This window comes from Martes martes (genome assembly GCF_963455335.1).
Source record: "Martes martes genome assembly, chromosome: 1".
Taxonomy (NCBI): Eukaryota; Metazoa; Chordata; class Mammalia; order Carnivora; family Mustelidae; genus Martes; species Martes martes.
In genome coordinates this window covers 68,556,337-68,576,602 of record NC_137888.1, presented here as the reverse complement: position 1 = coordinate 68,576,602, position 20,266 = coordinate 68,556,337, and the positions used below count along the sequence as shown (strand labels likewise).

The following is a 20,266-nucleotide window of genomic DNA, read 5'->3' as shown; positions in this document are numbered from 1 at the left end:
ATTTATTATGACTAAAACACCAGAGGTTCACTGCTCAAAGAACATGAAAAGAATACTGTCTACATGCTGTACTCTAACTTATTATCAATTCTCTAGGAAGATTAAACACCAAAACTCAACATCTACTCCCAAAATAATTAAAAACAAGAAACCAAAGTCCTGCTTACAGTGGAAGTACTGAAATATCATTGGCAGTATCATCTCTGAACATAAAAAGTCACTTATCTGGGTATGACTTACAGGTTTTTTGGTTTCTATCACAAGAAGAGATGGTGGTCTTTCATTGGATGACTGATTTGGAGGATTTTTTTGATCTGCAAATCTTGAAGAGGGCTTATAAATTTTACCTCTTTTTTCATCTGTTTCATGTTCTTCTGAAATTTAAAATAGTTAAGTTTCAAGACTAATTTTCAAAAATAATTTCATATTATTTATTTTTATTTAAAAATAAACAGAAATTAGTAAAATGCTTTAAGCACTAAGACATATCACTACTGACAAAATATAAAGTTAAATTCATATTACCATCTTAACTCTCAAAAATACTAATTTAATCATTTTATAATAAAACTATGAAATATATTAAAATTTTTGCAAAGTGTTTTGCTGTATTCAACAATGAAAGGTACTATCTTTAAAACTTATCTGGCTCCAATTTCTCATTAATATACATCTGGCCACTTATCCTACTAATTAATAACTGGTATCAACACTAGAGGGTGCTGACAGAAAGGAAAGGTGAAATTCAAAAGACAACAAACATCTTTCATAATTACCTACAGTCATTCTACTAAGACATTTTGGGTTTGCTCAAGGACTATGATAGTCACACTAACCTTTGGCTGCATTAACAACACCTCCACGCACAAATGTCTTCACTTTATTACCATCACTTCCTTCAAAAGCGGCAAGAAATTCCTCATAAATCTCAGCAGCTGCCTTTTCATCTTCCTAAAAACACATGAAAATATAAATACCACTTCGTATGAAAAATATTATTGTAAACAGGGCAAAACTCATTAAGGAATAAGTAAACAAAATCTTTCCCTTCACTGGGGAAAACAGGTTAGGCAGTCCTAATAGGTAATATCTAATCTTTAGCAGATGTTAGATACTAATTAACCTTGAAACTAAGAGAGACTTTGATCCTCTATTGGCAATTTGTGCTAGAAAAGGACCCACTAAGTAAATTTGTTTAAAGACATCAAGAGTCAAACTATAGGACAACTATGTAAAATATATTACTCTTTTAAGGTTTTTGACGTTTCCAAAGCATGATGATTTAATTCAGTGAAAATAAAGATTTTCTTCACAAACCAAAGACATGAATATCAGAAGTTGAAGCAGCAATTAACTCCCCAGTTGGCATTAGGAAAAAAGCTCAAAAGAACCTTAACAATTTCAATTATAACTCTTCACAATGTCCCCAAAACATGTATGCATAGAAGGCCAATGGAACAGACAGAAAATAGAGACGTAAATCCAATAACACTTGGAAATTTAGTATTCAATAAAAGAAGCATCTCAAATCAATGGAGAATAGATCAACTTTTCAATGAACAATGTTGGGATAACTATTTGAAAAAAAGATAAAAATGAACCAATTCTTCACATTACATACGAAGAGAAACTGCAAATGAATCAAATTTAATTTTTTTAACCTGAAACTCTTTAAGGGACGCCTGGGTGGCTCAATCGGTTAAGCATCTATCTGCCTTTGGCTGGGGTAATGACCAGAGTCCTGGGATCGAGTCCCACATCAGGCTCCTTGCTCAGCTAGGAGCCTGCTTCTCCCACTGCCTGCCATTCTCCCTGCCTGTGCTCTCTCTCTTTCTCGCTCTCTGACAAATAAATAAATAAAAATCTTTAAAAAAAGAAACTACTGAAGTATTAGAAAAAACATGAGGAAATTCCTTTAAAAGCTAGGAGTAAGAAAAACACTGAAAACTAGAAATCATAAGGGAAGACTGATAAATATGATTACATAACAATAAACAGTTTCTGCATGGAAAAAACACCAGAAGCAAATAAAAAGACAACTGACAGACTGGGAAAAAACACTGCACCTTGTGTCATACATAGACAAAGTGTTAATATACTTAATATCCAAAGTTTCTTTAAAAAACAGAGTACTACTAAATTCTAGAAAGACTGGTTTACATAAAAGCAGACAGCTCACAGAAACAAACACAAAAGCTGTTCAACCTTACTTACAAAAGAAATGCAAATTTAAAACTGCACTGAGATACCATTTTTCACTCAGCAGACTGCCAAAACTTCAAAAACATCCTCTGTGGCAAGGCTATAGGGAAACAACCTCTCAAACATTACTGAGAGAGATGCAAAATGTTCCTGCCCTTATAGAGAGCAATTTGACAATATCCAAAAGAGCTACATTTATGCATTTACCATTCAACCCTGTAATCTCACTTACAGGAATATATCCCAAAGACAAATTAGCAAAAAAAAAAAACAAAAACAAAAACAAAAACCATGTGCATAACACTATCCATTAACAACACTATCTGTAATGGCAAAAGACCAAAACAAAAAAGTCCTTAATAGAATTTTAGTGAAAAATTACTATGTCTACACAGCTATTCAAAAACACAAGGAGTATTTCATTATACCTGCAGTAATCTCTGAGATACAATGTTAAGTGTAAAAAGCAAGATGGAGAAAAGTACAGTGGATATAGCATATTACTGATCACCTAAGAAAGAGGAGTACAATATCTATTTACACACACTTGCTTATACAAAAAGAACAGACCAGAAAAGAGCCAAATCTTACACAGAAGAGACAGTGGAGGAGACAGGGATACAAACTGGACTTCTCGAAATGTACCTTGTGTTACAGATTTGACTTGGTGTTGGGAGCTGAGAATACCCTGGTCAAGAACCTTTGAAAATGGGCACCTGGGTGGCTCAGTGGGTTAAGCCTTTGCCTTCGGCTCAGGTCATGATCTCAAGGTCCTGGGATCAAGCCCCGCATCGGGCTCTCTGCTCAGCAAGGAGCCTGCTTACCCCCTCTCTCTGCCTGCCTCTCTGCCTACTTGTGATCTCTTTCTCTTTCAAATAAATAAATAAAGTCTTCAAAAAAAAAAAAAAAAAGAAAAAGCCATTTAAGCCATTTCTCTACTGTCCGTGCAGTAGAGAACACATTTCCAAGGATAACTGAAAATATAATTTAAACATTACCTTTTTCTTTAATTCTTCTTGCTCCTTCTTACTTAAAGTTCGCTTAGCCGTACTCATTTTTCCAATACTAAAGGCTTTAAGTTTGTTTTCTAGAAGAGGCTATGAAAAGAAATAAAAAGCATACCTTTACATACACATTCTTAATACTATCTATTAATACTTAATATCTATTATACTTAATACTATCTATTAACTGGTACAGCTCAAATGATAACCAAGTCTTCAGATTAGATGGCTTTTAAAAAGAAATTTCACTGTAAGGTAGAAAAACTGAGGTTACTCTTAAGCATCAAGTGCCGACCTTGGGCTTGATTCTAAATATTCCTTAAAGAATGTCTTCATTTGCTAGCTCAAGGCCGATAACATACAAAAACCATTATCTTTATAAAAAAGGTTAAAGAGCAGAGAGAGAGATGCCAAGGTTTAGAACTCATTCAACCAACTTGCCGGCAGCAAGAATAAAAGCACTTGAGAAAAAGTACAGATGGTTCTGGGCAAAAGAAGCAGTGATGGAAAACAGACATTCAAATAGGGAGAAGGCAGCACTTATTTCCAAGTTCAGTAGCAGGAATCTAAATGCCATCTATACTCCATTTCAGGTACCACAAATCACATCACTTCCTTCTATAATTCAGTAAATTAACTCATTCTTCATCAACAATACTGACATTTATGAAGATAATAGTAATATTTCAGGTTTCAGCAGAAGTAAAATCATCCACAGATCTTTAGTTGTTCAGTTATTCACTTAAATGTTAGATTTTGATTCATAAACTTAAAAGAGAGTAATGTCTATTAAATACACCCTAAAATATTAATCTGTAGTTGAAATCCGAAGGTTTTGCTCTTGCCTACCAAAAAAAGAAGTTAACCAATTAAAAATCAGGCTTTATCAATCCCCTGGTTTTTAAATAGGTTTGCCCCTGAGAGAAGCAGAACTGAAGACTAACACTGCTACAAATTATTTTAAAGAAAATTACTTTGAAAAAATAAAAGTTTATAACCCAAAATGAGGTTTCACAAATAGACTCAAAGTAAATTTTTTCCCCAAAGTAGAAAGAAAAATGTTTGGTCATCATTCAGCATCTTTAAGCAAATGGTAATATTACATGTAAATTCAATGAAAAACATAGTTTTACAAAACAAAATCAGAAGGGTTCAAATTTTATTTATCTATATTCTAAGAGGAAAACTTACACACCAAAGAGAAAAATGGTTAAGGAAATTATGGAATGTTTACATAAAGAAATACAATCATCCATTAAAAAGTTTCAAAGAGGGGCGCCTGGGTGGCTCAGAGGGTTAAAAGCCTTTGCCTTTGGCTCAGGTCATGATCCCAGGGTCCTGGGATAGAGCCCTGCATCGGGCTCTCTGCTGAGCGGGGAGCCTGCTTCTTCCTCTCTCTCTCTGCCTGCCTCTCTGCCTGCTTGTGATCTGTCTGTCAAATAAATAAATAAAATCTTTAAAAAAAAAAAAAGGGGGTCTTAAACCTTTAATAAAAAAATAAGTTTCAAAGAATTTTTGCTAAAATTAAAAAAAATTAGAACTGAAAAGAGTATTTTTTTTCCTTGAAAAGAGTATTTTACAATGTATTCCTGGGGTGCCTGTGTGGTTCAGTGGGTTGGGCCTCTGCCTCCGGCTCAGGTCATGGTCTCAGGATCCTGGGATCGAGCCCCACACCGGACTCTCTGCTCAGCAGGGAGCCTGATTCTCCCTCTGCCTCTCTCCACCTGACTCTCTGCCTACTTGTGATCTCTATCAAATAAATAAAATCTTTTAAAAATAAATAAATAAATAAAATGTATTCCTGTAAAATGGATCTTAGCGAAGTAAAAATATATTTATGCTTAGAATATTAAACCACAAAAATAAAGCGCTATCAATGTTAATACTGGCTGGTGATGATTGCCTTCTTTATATTTCCAAATTTAATTTTTATTAATTTATTAATTCCCCAAATTTAATAACAAGAAAAAGTATATGAAAAAGAAAAAAGACTAAAAGAGCATGAGAACCCTTTGCAGATACACGTAGTAAAGAAGCTCCTTCTCTGGGTTCTCATACTGCCCTGGGCACCATACTAACCATACTGAATAGTACCTGTCCCTCTTTAAATCCCACAGTGAGACTATAAGCTCTCTAAGAGCAAGAACTGCATTTTACCCATCTACTTATTTCTAGTGACTGGCATGTGGTACTTGGTTCAGTATATGTTTGGTATAAGGGAGGAACAATAAATCTGACCATTAACCATTTTATATCCAAAACACTCCTTGGTTTTTTTGTTTTTTTTTTTTTTAATATTTTTACTTTTTTTTTTAAAGATTTTATTTATTTATTTGTCAGACACAGAGAGAGAGAGCGCATACACACAAGCAGGCACAGTGGCAGGCAGAGGCCGAGAAAGAAGCAGGCTCCCCGTGGAGCAAGGAGACCAGCGCGGGACTCGATCCCAGGACCCTGGGATCATGGCCTGAGCAGAAGGCAGCGGCCTAACCGACTGAGCCACCCAGGCGTCCCACTCCTTGGTTTTTAAATACAATTTTAAATTTTGCAAGAATCCTATCTCATATATAAACAAAAAAGGGGGGGGGGCGCGCCTAGGTGGCTCAGTGGGTTAAGCCTCTGCCTTCGGCTCAGGTCATGATCTCAGGGTCCTGGGATTGAGCCCCATATCGGGCTCTCTGCTCAGCAGGGAGCCAGTTTCCCTCTCTTTCTGCCTGCCTCTCTGCCTACTTGTGATCTCTCTCTCTTCCTTTGTCAAATAAATAGATAAAATCTTTAAAAAAAAAAAAAATTCCTTATATGAACTTGAGTTTATTAACCCAAATACAAAAAAGAATGCTATTTTCAAATAGTACAAGATGAAAGAAACAGTACAAAACCAAAATATCAATCACCAAGTTCTATCAAGGACAGATTAAAATCATTAATCCTTTCTTATCTTTATCAACACTCACTCTTGAGAGATTCTGATGAGGAGAATCACAAAGGCTTTCACGGGTACTCTCATTTCTATAATTATGTTTTCTTGGGCTCTTAGGTCGTGTCCGACTTGGCATGTCACTATCTGAGGGTCCAGATGCATCCATCTTCAGGAAAAGTGAAACAAGTTTTTAAAATCACTTATGTAGTACCAAAATCACAAACAACCCAAATGTCCAAATAGTGACAAATTTCACTATACACTATCAAAACTCTCATCCCTTAATGTCACCAATGATTTCATCAGAAAAGTTATTCAGTACAGGTAAAGTTTTTAATAATTCTAACTTGTACCGGAAAGCTCAAATTTTATATCAGTAACAAATAATTGTTTTCTTTGAAGTAATAGGTCTGTTTCCTTCATTTTTAAAAGAACATCTGCCAAATACCCAAGTCTGATTCACCAGTCTGTCAGTTGTTTAAGTAAAAATGGTATGCCAGCAAAAAAGGGGCCAGTTTTCATTTCTCAACTTAAATAATCCACCAAGCACCTTTCCTCCAGACAAACATTCTTTGAGAAGAAGTAGTGCCTTATATGTACTTCCCATTTCATCACACAAAACATAAAAAAGACCCCCACACAAGGATAAAATTAAGCATTAATACCTATTACTGCTTCATCAAGAACATTTTGAAGTGAAACTAGCATATTTCTACTTTTACTGTGCCAGGTGGGGAAGAACACAATGACTACTAATACATTTTGACAACAGTGGCTTGATTCATGTTAGATGCCAACAGTTTACCCATAGATTGCCTTTTCACCACGAATGCAAATGTCAACCTGATGAAACAGGTAAATGTCTTTTTATTATTATAAAATAGCTGAACTCACAAAACCCATGAAAAATTCTCAGTAACCCCCAAGAGTATGAAAGCCATACTCTGAGCACTGTTTTAATAACATGCAAAGGAATGTTTATTGAAGAACTGTTCAAATGTCAAAAAGCTTTAAGCAAGTATATGCCCATCAAAAAAGATACAACTTAAAAAATCATGTGTACTTCTCCCTATGGAATATTACAATGCCAGCAGAAAGACTATATTAGAGCCTTAACTGTTGAGGGATTTCCAACAGGTATATCGTGCAGTGAAAAAAGAATGAGTGCATATAACGCAAACCATAACCAACGTACAAGTATACACACTTGTATATGTATAGAACTTTATAAGCACAATAAAAAAACAAAGATACATACATACTTGGTTACTAATATGGTCTGAGGGGGCAAACTTATACAAACAGAACACACACAAAAAAAGAGGGCACCTAGCTAAAAACATGCTAGAAAACAGACACAATAGAATAGTATTTATTTAGCAAGTAAAATCATAAATGTAGAGATAGAGAGAGAAATTAAATGTTAGAGAAAAAACAAAAGGTGTCTGGCTGGCTCGGTCCATGTAACATACACCTCTTGATCTGGGGGACATGAGTTGGAGCCCCACAATGGTTGTACAGATTACTTAAATGAATGCTTTAAAAAAAAGGAAGAAAGACCCAGATTGCCTTTTATACTCACATGTGCATCTGAAGATCCAGATGAATGAACATCTGATGATCTGGTCTGCAATTATTAAAAAATCAATATTTAAATGATCTGAAAATATACTGTGCTAACAAAACAAGTATGTCTCAAGTTATACAACTTAATCTTCCCAAACTCAAAGCAATTTCTCCTCAGCTAATAAAACCAGACAAAGGAAATCTAGAACTTAGAGAAAGATTGTGATCTAAAATAAATGTGCAAGTCAATTCTTTAAAATTCAGAATGCCTATGTGCCAAAATATGATACAAATGAGAGTGGGAGGTATTTGAGGAATCAACTTTTTAAACTGTTATCTGGAAACTTAACCACTATTTTTATGACAGATTTTCGTGCAAAAGCTCTTTCCAAGTCCTAAGATACACTGTTTACTGCCACAACACTGACAGAGCAGCAACTTCTTGTTATACAGCAAAGAAACTTCCCCTCCTTCCTCCAACTACCCAGTCATATAAGAAACAGATTCTAGTAACAAGAAAATCCACACAGGCGCGCCTGGGTGGCTCAGGGGTTTAATCCTCTGCCTTCAGCTCGGGTCATGATCTCAGGGTCCTGGGATCGAGCCCCGCATCGGGCTCTCTGCTCAGCAGGAGCCTGCTTCCCCTTCTCTCTGTCTGCCTAGCTCTGATTTCTCTCTGTCAAATAAATAAAATCTTTAAAAAAAAAAAAAAAGAAAGAAAGAAAATCCACACATAAACCCTTAATGTAAAAGGTACAAATGCTACTGCAGAAATAGTTCAAGAGAAAGAAAAGGCTTTTATCAAATCCACTGCTGGTTACCATTTACAAATTGTTTTAAGGAGACTGCTTCTAATTCAGCATGCCATTACTGCTGACTGTTGCACAGAAAAAGTTCAGTCTTCAAATAACGGCACTTTCCAACAATGTCAACTGTTAAAATCTTATTTTTCTTAATTGATCTACAGATCAAATTACATATGGCATGCAATATTTTGTTTTTTCACTATGCAGACGAAGCAGCCAAGCTGCAAGACTATTAACTAAATAACATGTGGCATCTGTCTCAAATTTTTACTTGGGAGTCCCAGAATTTAACTGTCATTGAGTTGTTTTTATTTTGCAAAGTATTGGGTAGTGAGATTTTACTTATTTTTATGTATAGTCAAATATTAAAAGTGAAACCAAGAATCTTAACACCACAAATATCTGACCCTAGCTCCAAGTTCTAGATTTCAAATAAAATGCACAAAACATTAATTTTTAAAAGAAAATTGAAGATTTGTAAGGTATATAAAAGACCAAATACAGCAAAACTCATGTAAGTCTACACATTATTGCTTTACTTACCTTCTCTAAACTTAAGGCTAAGAACAGCTGGTCAGATTTTCACTCTGAATCAATTTGTTCCTCTGAACTCCACTGTGCTGGGCCCTAAGCAAAATAAACTCAAGACAACCAAGCACTGAGATACCTTCCAACACTATTCTTTCTATCTATCTTTTTCTATATCCAACTTTATTGTATGCTTCCTCATTTACTTTCTCCTCACATCTAACCCAAGAAGAAATTGTTTAATATTTAAATTTAATTCTCTGAAACACACTCTGAAACAGTTTGAAATGTGCCTATTTGCACATACTTAGAAATTAGAAAATCCAAGAGAATAACTACTCTTAAAAAGAAAATAAATTCACTCAAGACGCTGAACAGATTGAGAAAAAAAAAAATCAACTGCTTGCCAATATACTAGTATAAACCTTCTAAGTAACAAAAATGATACCCTAATTGCAATAGTCACAAAAAGTATAAAACATCTAGAAACCAACAAAAAAAATGTATACAACCCGGGTGAAGAAAACACAAACTTTACAGAAGGATTCGGTTATTCAAGTCACCTTTTGAAAAGACCCATCAGACTACTGGATGGGAAAACCCATTATTAAGACAATGTCAATTATACCCAAATTTATTTATATATTTAATGCAATTTCATTCAACAGCTCGATACCCCAAAGGAAAATCTTTGCAAGGGGGCACAGTGGTTGCCAAAAATAATTCTAAAGTTCACCCAGAAGAATAAACCTGCAAGAGCAGCTAAAACAGTGCTGGTCTTTCTTTACTTCTAGGTCACCATATCCAAATCATCATTTCTAGGATTTAAAAATAACAGGGGGCGCCTGGGTGGCTCAGTGGGTTAAAGCCTCTGTCTTCAGCTCAGGTCATGATCTCAGGGTGCTGGGATCGAGCCCCACATCGGGCTCTCTGCTTGGCGGGGAGCCTCCTTCCCCCTCTCTCTGCCTACCTCTCTACTTATGATCTCTGCCTGTCAAATAAATAAATAAAATCTTTTAAAAAATAAATAAAAATAAAAACAGCATAGCTTATGAAGATGCACAGCTGATTTCAATTAACCTAAGATGGCACTGGTCACATTTACTACAAATCAGACGTTTTCCACTGATCAGCAGCTATAATTACACAGCGTTTAAAACGGAATTCTTTAAGCTTAAGAGTTAGAGAGATGAAAATAGTACTAAGATTTTTAAAATAACCAACTTCTAAAACCAGTGGTCCAAGTAAACAGTAAATGTAACGCTACTTCAGAAGCTGAACCTCTCCCTCTTCGTTAACCTAGAATTGACTATATTATTTGTCTTGGGTTTGGTTTTTACGTTTTTTAAACTGAAGAACAACAAATTAATGATGCTTTCAGATCTTTTGAAGTCTAGAGCACAATTCTTCATCCATAAGAAAAGACCCAAAAGAAATGAATCCGAAGAATTAAGGGAAGCTTAGGACAATAAGAAGCAGACACAAGGGGCACCTGGATGGCTCAATTAGTTAAGCTACTGCCTTCAGCTCAGGTCATGATTCCAGAGTCCTGGGATCAAGTCCTGCATCTGGCTCCCAGCTCTGCGGGGAGTCTGCTTCTCCCTCTGACCTTCTCCCCTCTCATGCTCTCTCTCACTGTCTCTCTCTCAAATAAACAAAAATCTTAAAAAAAAAAAGAAGAAGAAGAAGAAGAAGAAGTAGACACAAGACAAACTTATCTCAGGATAGAAAAAGCAGACAGTAGAGATGTAGTGTCCTCTAATGCATCAACTTACACGTCTACAAGTTTAACAATCTCTCCCACAGGAAGCACATCAACACCTTTATTTTACTGAGATGACTTTTTTTTTTTAAGATTTTATTTATTTATTTGACAGACAGAGATCACAAGTAGGCAGAGAAGCAGGCAGAGGAGGAAGCAGGTTCCCTGCTGAGCAGAGAGCCCGATGCGTGACTCGATCCCAGGGTTCTGGGATCATGACCCGAGCCGAAGACAGAGGCTTTAACCCACTGAGCCACCCAGGCGCCCTGAGATGACTTCTAATTCTTTATTTTCAACCTTAGTTCCTCTCCTAGGTTCTAATCTGCTTTCAAACTACCTCCTGAACATCTTCACCCGAATATCTGCAACCTCCTCAAACAACATATTTAAAATTCCTTCCAAAAGCTTCTCCTATTGACTTTATTTCTGACAGTGGATTGTATCTCTCACTCACTCATAATATGGAAGCAGTAAAATGTTTTTAAGAGCACAGATTCTGGAATCAGACTTCCTGGTTTTAGCACTTGCCAGTTTTTTAAACTTGGCCCTATTTCCTTCATCTGTAGAGCTGAATAGCACCCTGCCTAAAGGATTATTGTGAAGGACAGAAACAGGTAAAGCACTTAGAAAAGTGTCTAGCACATAATAACTACTCAATAAGTGTTAGCCAGCAACAGCCTTATAACAGGATCATCCTGGACCCCTGGGTCCCCTCATAATGACATAAGTTAAATTCTGTTCATCCCGCCTCTAATACAGCTCTTCTAGGGGGACTCTTCTCTTCCTTTCTAAAGACACAATTGTGGTCCAGATCTTCCCTTAATTCAACCATTTACTGGTACTATGACTTACATTAGAGATATCAAGTAAAATAAGACATACCTCCTGCCTTTAAGAGCTAATAAAAGAGTCAAGTAAAACAATGGTCACTAGAGAAGAGGGGAAAGGCAAATCTTAATGGGAGTGGGGAAGAAGTTAAGAAAGCTTCCCAGAGAAGATCTGAGGTGAGATTTCTGCAACAATCCTCAATATTTATCTGGAGCACAGCAATAATCTTCCAAGTGGTCCTCCTCACTCCCAAATTCTTCCTGAAGTATACCCCCAAGAATTCCTTCCTAAAGGACTTTCCTGCCTCAAATTTTCCATGGCTCTCTAATTTTACTCCACAGCATTCAAAAGCTCCACAATTTATCTCAAACTTATCTTTCCATCTCAGCAACCTGTATTCCCTATGCAAGTGCTCTATGCACTGACTAAATGAGATCACTTACTAATCCATTTCCCAGACTCATTTTTCTATACCTCACCCATCTCTTTTTATATCCCTATCTCTATCCTTCAAACCTCTGCTCATTGTTGAGAACTCAAATTCCTTTTTTTTTTTTTTTTTTTTTTTGGACAGAGAGAAAGAGAGTACAAGTAAGCAGAGAGGCAGGCAGAAGGAGAGGCAGAAGCAGGCTCTCTGCTCAGCAGAGACCGCGATGCGAGGCTGGATCCCAGGACCCTGGGATCATGACCCGAGCCGAAGGAAGCCAATTAACCAACTGAGTCATCCAGGCACCCAAATTCCTCTATTCTTGAAGCCTTCTCCTTCCCACCCTCCATTTAACCAGCTGTCACTTCTCTCTAAACTTTTAGATACCTCTACTTTGTGCTATCATCTGTTGACTTTTCTTCCACTAGACAGCACACTCCCCAATTTGTATAGTCTCATTTAATATTTTCTTCCTCAAAGTCAAGCACAAGATTGGCCAAGTGATGGAGCCTCTATATATGTTGACTTTACCTACTAGAACAAGTACCTACCCAAAACTGTTACACTCCACTATCAACATACTTTGCTGCCCACTCACTAACAAGTGGCAGCCACCTACTTTAATATCACTCTCCAAGGCAAACCAAGGGTCACCTCTCAAAAAAAACTTTATAGATCACTAAGACATGTACTATGGTAACATAAAGTTAAATAAAAACCCAAAATGACCTTTAAAGTTATATTCAAAACACGACCAATACACAAAAAGTTGTAAGTACATTTGAATATCCCATAGTTAATCTAAACTGAGGAAAGTCTACTGAAAAAATTTAACTCCTGAAGGAAGAGACAGCTAATAGTACCAAACAGCCTTGAGTGCTACTGGCAAACGCATCTTGCTTTTTGAAAAATTATTTCAGCACAATATCTAACACGTCTGATCTGCAATACTAAAACTATTTAAAAATAGTATGAGGCAAGTTATTTGTAATATTAATGTTTTAGAGTTTAATATCCTGTAGCCAAGTTTTTATTTTATTTTTAAAAAACATTGCTCTTTGTGAAAAAGTGGTAGAGAGGCAGCAGTCTTCAACTTGCACACCAAATGAACCCCTCTTTCATATGCCACTAAGGCAAAGGAGAATGTTCCATGGATTTAGTTTCCAGGAAGAAAAAAATCTTCAGGAATAAAAAAAGAAAAGAAAAACTGGACTTTCAGAAAACAATTAACCTAGTAAGACGGTAATTTTTAAAAACCGTATAAAGAGTCACATTCAAGAGGTGCCTGGGTGGCTCAGTCCTTAAGTGTTTGCCTTAGGCTCAGGTCAGGACCCCAGGGTCCTGGGATGGAGCCCTCCACTGGGCTCCCTGCTCAGCAGGAAGCCTGCTACTCCCTCTCCCACCACCTCTGCTTTGTTCCCTCTCTCGCTGTGTCTCTCTCTGTCAAATAAATAAAATCTTTAAAAAAAAAAAAGTTACATTCAAGCACCAGTGCTGTAAATACTCTAAAAGAATACCAATCAAGAAAACAGAAGTTCATAATTCAACTCTCCACCCAAAAAACAACCTTCCACCCACAAAACTATCTACCTTATATTTTAAGATAAAATTACAATCATACCATAACAAACTTTTAATCTAAACTAAAACTAGCAAGCCAAGAAGAACCTAATTTTCAAGATTTGTTTCGTTTAGAGTATTTTACCGTATTCAGGGCAACCATCTCGGGTCCCCTCCCTCCTTGGGAGCTCTGTACTATCACTCTGCTGTCGCTCAATAAACCTTGCTTTATTGCCCCCCCAAAATAAAATAAAATAAAAATAAAATTTAAAAATAGAGTATTTTACCATATTTAAATCTTATGTATCTTTAGGTACCATCAAAAGAATATACACAAGCAGTAATAAATATCTAAGGATCAGAAGCCTTGAATGTATCCTTATTTTACTTATTTCTTAGAAGTGAAATACTTTCATTAATCAGCAATCAAAACAGTTCCCTAATCAATTCAGCACTTAATGTCTAAGAAGCCAGTAATATCTTCTACCTGTTCATATACCTAACCCAATTTCTGACAATATGGCAAAAAAGAAATACTGTCACAGAGAGAAATAACAGGACACATAACTCCATTACGATCACATTATACCCCACACAGAAAATGTAAAAAAAAAAAAAAAGAAAATACCACATTCGCTTCATATCCTCATTTTGCTGTGCCAGCAAACAAAATTCTTAAAATCAAAATAATAAACTAATCTTTATAAATTAAATTCTAAGGAAATATGTTTAACAATTTTCTAAGGAAACAATTATTCTCCTCCCAAAATCAATGCTACAACATGGCACCAACAGCCCTCTCCTATTCTAAAGCAACACTTTAATCTGGTAATAAATAAATGCGTAGAAAATAATTACAATTAAGACACATCAAATAATTTTGCCATTATCAATAAAGAAATCCTGAATACTGAACATTTTATTTTTAATTTATTTTTATTGAAGTACAATCGACAAAATTATATTAGTTTCAGGTACACAACATGATTTAGTATCTGTATAAATTATGAAATGATCACCACAGTAAGCCTAGTTAACATATTTCACTATGCAGAAATTTTTTTCTTGTGATGAGAGCTTTCAACATCAACTCTCTTAGCAACTTTCAAATATGCAATACAGTATTAACTATAGTCACCATGCTGTACATTACATTCCCTTGTACATTTTTAAATTAACATTTTCCTCAATGTGCAGAAATATGATTAACAAGCATCCCAACCTATATCAATGGGAATTTAACTACCAAAGAAGAGTGAGCATGAAACAAAAGAATCTGTTCATTCCATCTGTACTGTAGAATATATCACTCATCTGATCTCCCAGAGGAAAGAAAATCAAACCACAAAGATCAAAGGCTAGAAATTCCAAATATTGTAGTATTAGCCAAAAAGATCTGAAACTCTCTCCAATAAATTCTGGACTTGTGTGAGAAACAAAGCAGCAATGTGGGCAGTCATTATGATAGTTGATGACTTAGATTCTAAACCTTAGGATTAGAATTTATCCAACATTTTGAAAAGTTAGTACTTTTTAACTCCTCTAAGGACAAAAAGGAGAGGGAAAAGGAACAAAGATTTATTATGTATTTCATAAGACATTTATTCATTTAATCCTTACATCAACCCTGTAAAAAAGAGATTACACCCAGGTTACAAATGAGAAAACAGGTTCGAGAGTTTAAGCAATCTGCCTTATTATCACAAATATAATCAATTACCAATTCAGGATTTGAATCCAAATGTCTTTTGTTTGTCATTAAAATCTATAATCTTTAACATTATCATGCAGCTCTTCACATTAATGAAGAAAATCACATCAATATCATTTGAGTCCTGAGATACTCTGGTTCCTTTTACAGACATCAGTAAGGAATCTCTTAATAGCATGAACGGATGATAATTTAAAACAATATATAAACTGAAAAGATTTATTATTGGAAGATCCAATTATTTACTTATAGGAACAGCCACACAAAACCATGAGAAATATTATTTTAGAAGGAAACCTGAACATATACATTGAAATGTTTTCCATGTATCCAAGGAGTCAAGTAGGAGATACTTAAAATATTATTTTGAAAGAAACTAAAGCTGTGAAACCTTTGAGCAAATTATTAAGGGTGTAGTAGCATTATCAACAGTTCCCTAACAGCAGCAAGCAGGGCTGTTTTTGTGGCTCTGTGAGGTAGTGACCTGAGCAATGTACCCAACCATTCCGCTCAACACCAACGGAAACGTACTGCAGAGGTAAGAAACTGACAAGGAGTAAAAGTAGGATGTAAAAACAGCCAAAACTGGCCCTCTACCACAGTTTCTACAAAATTAAAGGATGAGGGGTAAAGACATTACTAATTACAAACTAATTATGATCATTCACAAAATATCATAAAGATTATGATTTATTAGACATAAACCAAATATAAAATGGGTTGTGATTAGACATAAAACAAATATAAAATGGGTTGTTTCTCAGAACAAAATAATCACAGGACTCGCCCTGTCCACCCTAAACTTCCTAATAACCGATTTATAATCATACACTCTGCAAGATGTAACAGTCCCTAGAACCTTTAAGTGTTACACAACTTCTTGCATTAGCATTAAAAAGCTTAATAACTACTTCGGGCAGTACCTATTACTTTTAATACCGTGTTCAAGATGAGAAACTAGAAGGTTAAAAAAAAAAAAAAAAGATTTTAAATGACCGGCCCAAGATGGCAACTAAGACCTGATGCTAACCACCACGTAACTACTGTTAAACTACTTCTACAGCTCAGTGGTTTCACAATACGTGCACACGGTTCCCTGTTAACTCAAAATTAATTTAACAATCTTGAGTGGCTTCCAAGTCTTTGGAAGTTCTCTTTTCAGTGGAACACACAACATGGAGATGCAGGAGACCCCGAGTCCTTGAAAACGAACACTCAAAAAGAAAAAAAAAAGTGCTCATTTTATACTTCCTCTTAAGTGAGGTAAGACCACGTGCAGAGCGTAGCAATAACCTTGGTGATGCAGCTCTGCAAAGGAGAGCTGCTCCCGCCTCTGCACTTCCCACCCCGCGTCCCTCCACCATTGGTCCTCCCCTCACAACTTGCAGCCCTAGATGTTATTTACTCCCCGGAGGGCAAGAGGAAAACTGAGGGACACCGGAAGCGTGTGAGATCTAAAACCAAAGAACCGAGTAAAGAGAGGCAAACACTTAAACACCGGGAAGCGATTCCCGCCTCTCCCAAGTGCTGTCCGGCGGCCTCAGAGATCAACAAACAAATACAGGGGCGCGTTTTCACGGCTTCAAACCTCAATCTAAATCCCTGACTTCACTCCAATGCCAAACGCAGGCCGAACTAATCAGGCCACCCACCCCGGGCCCGCCAGTCTCGAGCCGAATCCAGGCTGGGACTAAAAGGAGACACCAGGCCTCTCAACCTGCGCACCACAGTGCGTCGGGCCCCGGGCCTACAGTCGTGACCAGAACATGGAATCCCACCCCAATCTCCTCCCGCTGGCCAGAAGCGTCTGAAGGCCCCAGATGACAGTGATAAACTCACTGACTTACGAAGTCCTCTAAGAAATTACCTTCGAACTGGCCTTCTGAGATCCGCCTGGCGTTTTGTCCGCCATCTTGAGCTTTGCCCCTCCTTCGGCGGCCGCAGCAGCACGGGCGAGTCGAGCACCGAAAGAGTGGATCTCAGTGGAGCCCGCCAGAGGCGCCTGCAAGACTGAATAGTCGACTGCCGAGATAGGGAATTCGGGCGGAGCTGTGCCACGTGACTTCCGGTAGCAGTGGTTTCCCCGACCTAGACCAGTCTGTTGCGTTTCTCGGGTGTTTCACCTGGCTGTCCTCCGGGTGAGGTCCTAGAATTTGGAGAATCTCCTTGTACCGACGGTACGGGCGGGCTGATATTTCACTTTTTCCCCCAGTGCCCGCCGTTGATGGGTGCGAGCCAGTTGAATTTCCTGGGTGAGGAGAGAACGACTCCTTAAAGAAGATACGGACCGGTCGGCTAGGGAGCTGACTGGGGTCCCGCGCTCCATGGCCAAAGACGGCGTTTGCGCCAGCTCCGGGGCTTACACCTTAGTGTGAAGGGCAAACCTGGAATTTGCTCGTTAGTTTTAGACAAACTGGTGCCTGGAGAGTGGAGAAAATGAGCCTTGACCCAACCTGAGAATCCGGCCATGGAGTTATCCGATACACTGTTAGGATATCTACAGAGTGGGTACATGCGGAGAGAGGGAGATGGAGAGAAAATCATAGACCGTATTCTAAATCTAGCATACATGTAAGGTGTGTACCATTTAAAATTACATTTCCTGCTGTAGTGGTTTCATTTTTAATCACATAAATGGAGGCATTGGGCTTCACACTGGGCATGAAGCCTACTTTTAAAAAAAAAAAGAAAATTTGCTTGAGGAGATTGTGCCTGAACTGAGCCAGGCAAGGAAAATGGAAAGGGCATTCCAGGTAGAGGGAGTAGTTGAAATAAAAGACGGGGGGCGGGGGGAAGCCTAGTAACAATGAATCAGTACAGCTCCTTGTGCAGTCACCATACGCAGACAACTTTTATTAGAAGAGATACAAGAGAGAGTTGTGGCTGGAGAGATGGGTGGGAGCAAGGTCACATAGGGCCCTGAAGTGAGCAGGTGCTTAGGAATTAGAATCCTAGTCTGAGATGAATAGTGGCTTTCAACAGGGTTAAATAGGTCTGTGATGTCAGACTTGAAGTTTTAAAAGATTGCTCTCAGGACTGTAGGAAGGGAAGAAGGATTCATTTATTCAAAATATTTTCAGCCCTGTTTTGTGTATAAAATCCTGTCCAAAGTGTTGAGAGCCTTACAGAGACAAATGAAAAGTCACTGCCTTCCTGTGATTTAGAATTTAAGAAGGGGGGAAAGAAAACCAGAATTAAATTGATGCTGCAAAGAGAGACCAAACCGCGGGGAGGACCCTGAAAGAAGTAATTCTGAGAGTAAGGGTTGGGTAAGGAGATGGGAAGGTTTCACAGAGAGGGGAGCATTTGAGACAACTCTGAAGAAGTAAACTTTGTCTGCTGGGGGGGTGGGGGGCGGGGGTTGGGGAAGGAAGGGAGTTTGGGTGGCCATGAGCAAAGCACTTATTACAGGATCTGACCCATGGCAGGCCCTCAGTAAAGGTGAACACTCATATGTACCTGGCAATGAGGAATCAGCAATTTAGGGCTTCCGTGTGAGCAAATGGGGATGGAAGAACAGACAAACAAGCAAATGAGAAATGATCAGGAAGTGGCAAGTACTATGCATTAAAATTAAATTGGAATGATGCTTTGCATTCTCCAGTGCAATTGAATTTATTTCCAGTCTTGGGTTTTATCACACTTTTTCACTTCCGGGCTTTTTCTCCCACCCTCATTCTGGTCTTTAATTGAAAAGTAAATCAATTTTACGCTCTTACCGAAGATACCACTTTCTCCAGGAAGCCTTAAAGCCTTACAGGAGGGAGATCCCCCAACAAGCCTAAGATAGAGACTCTGCTTCTGTTTCCATAGGAACCTAACACTTTCCCACTCAAAATGCTCATCAGACTGGACCTTAATTGTTTACAATCTAGGGTGAGAAAGTGAAATCATTGGGGTGCCTGAGTGGCTCAGTTCTTAAGCATCTGCCTTCGGTTCAGGTCAAGATCCCAGGGTCCTGGGATAGAGCCCTGTATTGGGCTCGCTGCTCAGCGGGAAGCCTGTTTCTCCCTGTCCCACTCCCTCTGCCTGTGTTCCCTCTCTCATTGTTTCTCTGTCAAATAAATAAATTAAATCTTAAAAAAAAAAAAAAAGAAAGTGAAATCATCAGCTGAGATAAAGGAAGGAGTGGGACTGGCTGTGCCTAGTCATGTTTCTGCAATGCTGCAAGCTGATTTTTTCTACAAAGTGAATAAATGCATGCTTTTCATTCAAATCCCCAAAGTTCTACTGCTCACAAAAATAATTTTCGCCAAACGTTTACCCCTAAAGAGTTAGAATAAAGGAACACACACTTCTTTCTCTTTTTCATACAGTAAAGTACCAAAGAAAGCCGGACAAATGGGACCTGACAAAAAGTAATACTTAGGCTTTTATTAAGTCCTAATTAAGTATACATTTAAAAACACAATCACAAATATAAGCAAAGCTCTCCTCAACACATATATGTCATATATGTCATGAAATCTTGCCCCTATTACTCAAACCACAAATTAAGGAGGATGGCATAGCATGAATCATCCAAATGGAATATGACAGAATCTGAAATTTTTTTTAAAGATTTTATCCATTGGGGCCCCTGGGTGGCTCAGTGCATTAAGCCTCCGCCTTCCGCTCAGGTCATGATCTCAGGGTCCTGGAATCGAGCCCCACATCAGGCTCTCTACTCAGCAGGGAGCCTGTTTCCCTCTCTCTGCCTGCCTCTCTGCCTACTCTCTCTGTCAAATAAGTAAATAAAAATCTTTAAAAAAAAAAGATTTTATCCATTTATTTGACAGAGATCACAAATAGGCAGAGAAGCAGGCAGAGAGAGAGAGGAGGAAGCAGGATCCCCGCTGAGCAGAGAGCCCGATGTGGGGCTCGATCCCAGCACCCTGGGATCATGACCTGAGCCAAAGGCAGAGGCTTTAACCCACTGAGCCACCCAGGCACCCCAGAATCTGAAATTTTTA

The 20,266-nt window shown here is 37.8% G+C and overlaps 1 protein-coding gene across 3 annotated transcripts in view; it reads right to left on the bottom strand.

Moving 5' to 3' along the window:
* U2SURP (U2 snRNP associated SURP domain containing) overlaps nt 1-17,253 on the bottom strand; it is a 53,042-nt gene extending 35,789 nt beyond the window's left edge. For 2 of the 3 annotated variants that reach the window (XM_080819581.1, XM_080819582.1), the window contains exons 1-6: nt 17,182-17,253; nt 7,709-7,753; nt 6,161-6,292; nt 3,201-3,299; nt 837-951; nt 241-374 (exon numbers count right to left, since the gene is read on the bottom strand). In XM_080819581.1, coding sequence (XP_080675707.1) covers nt 241-374; nt 837-951; nt 3,201-3,299; nt 6,161-6,292; nt 7,709-7,753; nt 17,182-17,226 — 570 coding nt within the window. In that variant the 5' untranslated portion in view covers nt 17,227-17,253. The remainder of the gene's footprint in view (nt 1-240; nt 375-836; nt 952-3,200; nt 3,300-6,160; nt 6,293-7,708; nt 7,754-17,181) is intronic. The other variant, XM_080819583.1, reaches the window with a different exon arrangement.
* Nucleotides 17,254-20,266: the final 3,013 nt, after the last annotated feature.